We start from the raw sequence: 8,172 nt of genomic DNA on the forward strand, positions 1-8,172 counted from the left end.
CGCCACACACCAAGACACTTTTGGGTTGGTGACGCCACATTTCTTCCAGTGCATTTAGACTTTGAAGGTGGGATATTAGGCACAGCTCGCCGTCTTCCTTTTTCCTGGCTCGGGAACTTGAGTTGCCAAGAATAGAATTACTTTGAGTGTCCCCTCCTGTCGCCCCCAGAAGGAAAGAGCGAAAACGGGAAGAAAATGGTTAAGCGACAGTCAAGAGTGGGTTGTTTGAGTGTTGGAGTTTCCACCATGTGAAGAGCTGAAGCTTCATAGAGAGCGAGCCGGAGAGGAACTCAAAATGAGAGCAACAGAGAGAAAGAGAGGGCCTGTAGGCACTGAGCAGCGTCACTCAGTCTCTCCGTTTCCCATCAGCCCTCCCGCCGCCTCAATCCGCGTATAACCCCCCCACCTACCACTCTCCATCCCCCTCTCCCACAGTCAGCCAATTGGCAGGCCCCGGCGCCTGTGATGTCACAGTGCAGTTGGATTTTCTGTGAGCCAATCGAGGCATGTTACCGAGCCCCAAAAGAGAAAGTCTGCTGGGCTGATTCAAACCAGGCCAGAGACAGACAGACAGACAGACAGACAGACAGACAGACAGACAGACAGACAGACAGACAGACAGATGCAATGATGAGAGAGGGAAAACGGGAGATAACTGATGGAGAGAGACACATGGACAAAAAGAGAGAATGGAGACAGTCTGGAGGATCAGACATCCTCGCAGAAATGTTAAGTGGGTGAATCAGTTGGTAAGACAGTTAAAATAGGAGCTAAAATCTGAAATGAGAGACAATGAAAAAGGTATATTAACTGGACTAATTAAAAAACACACCACCACACACACAAAAAAAAGTACTCAGTGCTTTGTAACCACGCTTCATCTAAACTACGCACTTTCATTTCAATAGTAAAACTGATCCATTGTCTGCTGGGTTAGTTTGCAATGATATTCTGATTTGTTAATTTTTAATAATCTGAGTTGTAAATCGTCCATTGCATGGTGATGAGAATTATTAACGTTAACAGAGGTTGCTCTCAAAAGCCTGACTGGCATAACTCTAGTATGCCACCACCTGTGCCTACTTTAAAAAACAAAGCAACACATGTACAAAAAGCACAACAGACAGTGAAGGCCATAAAAGCGAGTCTTGTTTGGTTTGGCATCAGAATGAAAGGAGTCTTTCGCTGCCTACGTCAACAACTTACAAGTTGTCTAAAAACTAATTTAAACTTTGATGATTGTCACGCTGAAATTTTCATTTTTACACTACATCTTAGTGAAATGGTGAGGAGCCCCCAAAAAGGGTCGCAAGATGATTACCAAAACATTTCTATTACACAGAATTATAATTATTATATAATTCTTTCATTTCTTCAATCTCTGCTTCCTGACCTTTATCTCCTCAGGACTCAAAAAACTATTTAATTGAAACTACTTGTAAGTGGTGGCAACGGCTTGTGAGTTGCCATTGCTTTGCTATAAGGGGTTACCAAGGCAAAATAGCTCGGGTACCAGTGCTTTAGTGTATTATACATCCTATATATCCTACAGAAGCAGCTCTGCATCAACCACACAATCTGCCAGCATTTGGTGATCACCTGATAAGAGAATCAAGACAGTTCCTGCCCTGGCGCTCCATTTAAGCAGTATTCCCCACCCTTGCTGCCACGTAATATGCAGCATGCCAGCAGTTAAGCCTAATGGGAGTGGACCCAGTTCAAGCAGGCACAGACACACACTGGAAGCATCACTAGCAGAGTCAAACTCACCAAGTGCTAGGAATGCATATGGACTGACGTCTTTCATTAAAGGTGACAATATAATAGTAATAATAACATAATAGCAATAATGAAAAAAGCTGGGCTACAGCTAAAAAGGGAGATGGAGAAGCAGTAAATGGAGAACGTGAAACATCCACCCACGCTTGACCATGCACACAAACCCCCACCACACCCTACACTCTATCCAATGCTTACTCACACATTCACACTGAGAGGTGTGTCTGTTGTCGTGAGCAGCAACGGTGGAAGAGATTATGGCTCAGGCTGTCATAGTATGGATGGAGGTTTCTATGGTAATGGCAGGGAATTTAATCTTCTGAATCAATCTCACACCTCGTTTTCACACTTTGATATCACTCACTTTCAGTCTAACTGGAATAATCAACCTAGACACAGCTGCACACATCTGTTTAAAGAGAGACCAACGCAACTATGCATCCATCTGTCTAAACTACCAGTTCCGCTTGTCATTCCTGGCTGAAGACATCCATTTTCACACAACAGGTAAATATCTCTTCTGACCTTGGAGACAATCCACATTGAAAACTAGAATGTACAGTTAAACAAAAAATATGCCTTTTTCATAAATGACAATTAATCTGTTTAGTGATTTTTAAGCTGGGAGGTATTTCGAGCTTATAAACTGTGGCACCAACTTAACTACCATCGTGCATCTGCCTTGCACTTGTGTTGCAGCCCCCACTAAGGCTTGTTCTTACTAAAATGTGATTTATCAGCAAATGTGTTGAGATGCTACACAACACTTGTCTCTTAAACAACTATTTTAGGGCAGTTTAGAAAGCCAGGTTTTAAAATCTAAATAGCTTAGCAGAGACATATCACCAAAGGGCCGATAGCTTGTAGCAAATACTGTGTGTTGTATGTATGTATGTGCAGTTTGGCCTCTGAACAAGTGTAATGATGGAGACACTTTGTTGAATGAGTTTAATAGCTGTCGTGCATCTCTCCAGCAGTCCATCCTGAATTGGGGTGCATGGCAGCGAGCACGCCTCAGATCTTGACTCTGCGAGTACACCCACCAGACTTGCAAGAGAGGCAACTGCCAGCGTGGGAAATTAACACCGATGACCAGCCAAACAAAGTGTGGGCACTGTAAGTTAGTCAGTTTGTAAATTAGTAAACACTACAACACCTTTAAGCAGGTTCTGAATCATAACTGGCAGCAAGGAGAAAATCCTCGCCAGCCAAAAGAAATGCGGGCGCTGACAGCAAAGTTTGTCACTTTTGAAGTTAGTAAACATCACACACATTCAGCACATTCTGTACAAAAGTTGTCACAGTCCAACTGCTCTGGTGCAAGTATTCAAAGGACAGTAAAGGAAGTTTTCAAGCCCTTCTTGAAACAATAGTCAGTTGCCCATATGAAGTTTGAAACAGATTTTGCTTGCTGTAATCATTCCTTCCTTATGTGCCTCCAATGTAAGTAATAAGTAAAATCCACAGTCCTCATCCTATGTAAAAAATCATGAGAAAACGTATCTGAAGCTAATATAAGGCTTGAGCAGTCTTCATATGTATCTTCCAAAGTTACCACATCCTTAGTACAAAATTCCCTCTTTGTCTTGCTGTTCCTCCACTGCAGACACCGTTTGTGGAAAAATGAGGAAATTATGAACAAAAAAGTCTTCAACTTTGGAAGGTACCTCTTGATTTGTCTACCTAATGTAGACTGGAATTGAGCACCGTGTGAAAAAATGCATCCCCTTCATTCATTTGAATGAAAGCAGACCGGCAGTGCGGCGGAGGAGCAAATGCAGAGGGCTCTAGAAAAAAGAAGAAGAAGAAACACACACAGTCGTGTTACCTACAGAGAAAGCGGGTCCTCATCCACAGAGTCCGCCATGTTGCACCGCAATGTTTTTGTAGTGGTCCAGAATGGACAAACCAAAAAGCGGCTTTAAAGAGCGCCCTTCGTTTTTCAAGAGCTTGCAGCCACCGTAGATTCTCCTACATGCTCGGAAAGGGGGCAGTGAGGCGAGGAGTATTCAGTTGGTTGCAATCTGCAACCTCACCACTAGATGCCACTAAATCCTAGACACTGGTCCTTTAGAACGTGAATGCCCTATTTCTATGACGGACCATGTCTTCCTTCCTGTTACTGTACTTACAATCACATATTGTTGTCTATTCGTGATGTTTTGGTGTTTAACAGTGAACTGCAGTTTTAATGTGACAACAACACAAATTTAAAGTAAATAAATGTACTGAATTATTTAAGCTGAGCAGAGTTTGGAGGAAAAACTTTTGCGTTTGGAGTTAATGTTACAGACACTTAAAATCAGTGTTTATATTTTACCAAACTGTCACAGATGAAAGTAAACAGATTTACTCCAGTTCTGTATATAAGTTAACTTCTAAAGGTACAACTAACAATTACAGATGATAAAACAAAGTAAAGACTCAACATTTGGATTTAAGGACGGTTTACATTCCACTTTGAATGGTTAAAATTGTTTTTCATTGATGGTTCTGGGACAGCGGTGAAAAATAATTAAGTCTGAAGCCCTGGTTTTTAAATAGAAAAAAAATGTGCACCTCTCCTTTAAAACATAGAGATCAAGTTCTCAACAAAACAATTTCAAGTTTTGCTGAATTGACTCTGGTTTTAACTTCTGTGGCCAGGGCACAAAGATTCTGGACTAGTTTCTCTTCCCTTCCCACCATTAAGATAGTAAGATTTATGATATAGCCTATACTTAGTCACCAACACTTTGCTGCGTATGGGGGAAAGCACTAGGAAGGAGCACTGCAGGCACAGGAAAAGTGGCGTGTGGCCTGCACGATAAAAACAAAGACATCAGTGCCTATGGAGCCAGCTTTTGTCCACGGTTCATTCACAAGGGAAGTCCTTGCTTTTCCAAGACGATCCTGCATTGTCTTGCAAAGCAGCAGCCATCTTTCGAAGGGTTCTGCTTTTTTTTTGATGTTGGCCTGAAATGGTCTCAGGAGAAGGTTCAGTCAATTACAAGGCTTATTTTTGGCCTAAATTGTGCTTGTTTTTGATCTAAATTATTATTGTGACTGTGCAATAGCAATTTAATGGTATGTTTATTCAGTAATTATACTTCCATGCTTTGTGATTTCAGATTAGTTTAGGTTATTACACAATTAGGCCTACTTGTAATGTTTATAATGAGAACCATTAATTGTGTGATTAATACAACTATAATAATAACTTTATGGTATTAGTTTAGTTTCACATATTTAGGAAATCTCATTGAGACCAAGATCTCTCTTGCAAGACAGACCTGAGAACTAATTAGATATACAAAAGGTCACAACAAGACAATTCATTGACTCAGAATAACATCACACTCGCACACAGAGCCACACTAATCAAAACAATCAGAAACATACGGTAGTAAAGCTTTGATGGCTCTCAGAGGAATGAGTGTCTCTGACTTCAACATGTGTTGAAGCTCATTCCGGTAGTGCTGTCCCCAAAAAAGGGACATTACAGTGCCAAGTTGGAAAATTATTGGTATTTATCTTCAGAATAAATAGCACTGGGACAAATATTAACCCATTTGGGACACCTTTATCAACCATTTAAAAACTTTTTTTGAAACAAACAGCGACCACAATTGCACATCAGAGAGATGTGATTTCAACCAGTTGTTAGCAGAAATATCAAAACCCAAAGAAAGGAACCTCTTCAACAAAATGCTGTGATTAACAGCATGAGAAGCTTCAGACAGATATAAAAAGAGTGCAACACAGTGCTGGTCTTTAGAAAGTGAGTTAACAGCATCATCCATCAACAACAGCAGTTATAGCAGTTATTGTGCTATGACCAGGACCAGTTGTGAACTGACTCATGATTCTGAGACTTTGGACAGAGAGGACTTCTTGGATATAGATCGATAGCTGTCTAGGTGTTAATGTGAGTAGTTCAATTAGATTCATTTAATTTCAGTTTAAACCACGGAGTGCTATGCAATCAGGGCCAAAATACACCATGCTGGAGCTACAAGGTAGGGAGACAGAGGGGGGAATACTGTGAGCCACTCATTTTTTACTGTCTTGCAAGCACGTTAGTTTTCTACAGACAAGACACACAAGCTCGACTGGTAAGCATCTCAACAGAAGAGGGTGACACAGTGAGGAGATGTGCTAAATTCAGCAACATCTGGCTGGTGAAGTGTTAACTCTCTGCCCTGCTCTGGACATAATCCCTGTTCTCATTCAGGTAGGCCACGTTCATTTGACTAAATAAGCGGGCTATGACGTTCACTACATGCTATTCTTGATGCAGGTACCACGCCAAGGAGAGTCACAGCGTTCCTGTTGCACTTGACTATTGTCAGCAATCACATGTAAACATATCGTCAGAATGTAAGCAGCCACTCGTGCTTACTCTCCCTCTCCCTTTAACATACACAAAACCCAACCAGAACAGGGAGAACACTGGGCTACAATCTAAAGCATGAATGATAATATCTGCTTGATGGAGATGGATAAGGGAACTGTCCCCAGAATAGTTACACCTGCCATCTGCAGTATACCAGCCATGGCACACCTTCAAGGGGCTGTTCTCACACTTTTTGACAGGGACATTAGAAGAGAACATGCTACCAGTGATCTAATAAAATGTCACGCTGAGTCAAAATCCTGCAGCACTAAGATTTTTTTTGCGTGTAAAGCATGTGATTGTTGTCCTATCCTGTCCTTTCTTTTCTGTTGTACTGTACACGGTACCTACAGGACATGAATCAGAGCAACATTAGCAAAAAAAAAGAGTGGGAGGGGAAATGGGAATCTTAATTAGGTATCAACTGGAGTTGCCAGTTCAAATTAAGAAAAAATAACCTTGGTAAAAAATAAAAAAAACATGTGAAAATACTTTTGTTTTGTTATGTATAATATTCATATTACAAATTCTCCATCTCAGCTCTTGTAGCTAAGAGGTAGCCATTAACTTTTTTTTTTTACTAGCTCCTTTCTCTGTACTTTTCTCTGTTAAAAAAAAAAAAAAAAGCTGCTTCCCAGCAAGTGTTAAGGGGTTTCTGCAGGTCAGTCCATGACTAATAATGTTGGTTATCGTTATGAAAGAGTGGCCGGGCAATAGTTGAATGGCACGCAAAACTTTTAGAATATGTTCGCCATGTTACCTTAAATATAACGTTATAGAAACACAATGCATGTTAGGGTAGGTGCAGCGGCATACTGAAGTAGTTGTTTGGGATATCCTAAGTTACAACAAACAAAAGAAACGAGGGAATCCAGCAACGGTTCAGTAAGCGAACCACTACTCTTCATCACCATCCTCCTCTTCACACAGTCACCATCATCATCATCATCATCTGTGAAGCACAAGGCTCTTTAGCTTTAGGGAAATAATAGAAGGGAAGGAAAGACGGACCACGCTCAGTATATACATAAAAGACCCGCGTAGAATCATGGCGAGTCCGCCATAAAAACACTACGGGAAGGTTCTACAATGTTACCCCCCTCCACCTTACCTCCAACCCGGTACATGTTCGCTGCCATGACTGCCCCCGGTCCCTGGCTTCCTCTCCAGGTAGAGGGGTGGCTCTCTTCTCTCTCGCGCTGCCGGAGCTGTGTTAGCACTGCCGCCGCTGTGTGTTGGAAAATGGTGGATTGATCAATACGAAACAGACTAGCCGAGCGACCTTAAAGAGACAGTACACGTTATTTCCAAACCCGAAGTTGGGCGGCAGTATTTTGAAGAAGCAGTGCAACAAATTACTGATTTCATCCCCAGTTTTAATTTTGTCACCGTTAGCTACTAGCATTTTCAAATTAACCGTTACCGTTAGCTGCACCATGGCCTTTGCACTAGCCGCGGTGTCGTCACGGATTGATACAAAACCAACGGTTATTTGATTTATTCAGCCACTAAGTAATGATACCAGCAGAGTTAATAACGTCGATACTCGTGTAATTGGTAGTTTTGATGATACTTGGAGGAAAGCAATATTCGTTTTTGTGTGGACATTACCTAAACTGACTCAATTTAACACAAACTAGCTTAACAGCTAGAACAAGTTGTCGTCAGGTTAACGCAATAAAAGTATCGCGATGTTTACAGGTGACACCCCAGTTGTACACCTTTGAGGAGTTTGCTGAGAAGACACATCGTGTAGAAATGTGTTATTTTATATAGCTGTAGAAACATACCTGGAACTTGGTGTACCAGAAAATTACACATCCCTGTGCCATCCCTACAGCCAATGCTGTGATCCCAAATCCCATAGCTCAAGGATGTCAAGTGAGGTCCAAACCACCAGGGGAGGGCCCCCTGGGGTTAATAGGCTTAGGTACTTTTAACTAATGTATGTAAGAATGGTCACTAATTCCATAGGTTTATCCCTCACTGCTGCAACAGTTGATAGACAGATAGTGTAT

The 8,172-nt window shown here is 41.5% G+C and overlaps 1 protein-coding gene across 4 annotated transcripts in view; it reads right to left on the bottom strand.

Annotated features, from left to right (window-relative positions):
• The window catches only part of mta1 (metastasis associated 1), a 41,884-nt gene extending 34,495 nt beyond the window's left edge, over window positions 1-7,389 (bottom strand). For all 4 annotated transcript variants that reach the window (XM_041953364.1, XM_041953365.1, XM_041953363.1 and 1 more), the window contains exon 1: window positions 7,266-7,389. In XM_041953364.1, the coding sequence (XP_041809298.1) occupies window positions 7,266-7,293 (28 nt within the window). In that variant the 5' untranslated portion in view covers window positions 7,294-7,389. The remainder of the gene's footprint in view (window positions 1-7,265) is intronic.
• Window positions 7,390-8,172: the final 783 nt, after the last annotated feature.

This window comes from Chelmon rostratus, chromosome 15 (assembly GCF_017976325.1).
Source record: "Chelmon rostratus isolate fCheRos1 chromosome 15, fCheRos1.pri, whole genome shotgun sequence".
In the NCBI taxonomy this organism is placed as follows: Eukaryota; Metazoa; Chordata; class Actinopteri; order Chaetodontiformes; family Chaetodontidae; genus Chelmon; species Chelmon rostratus.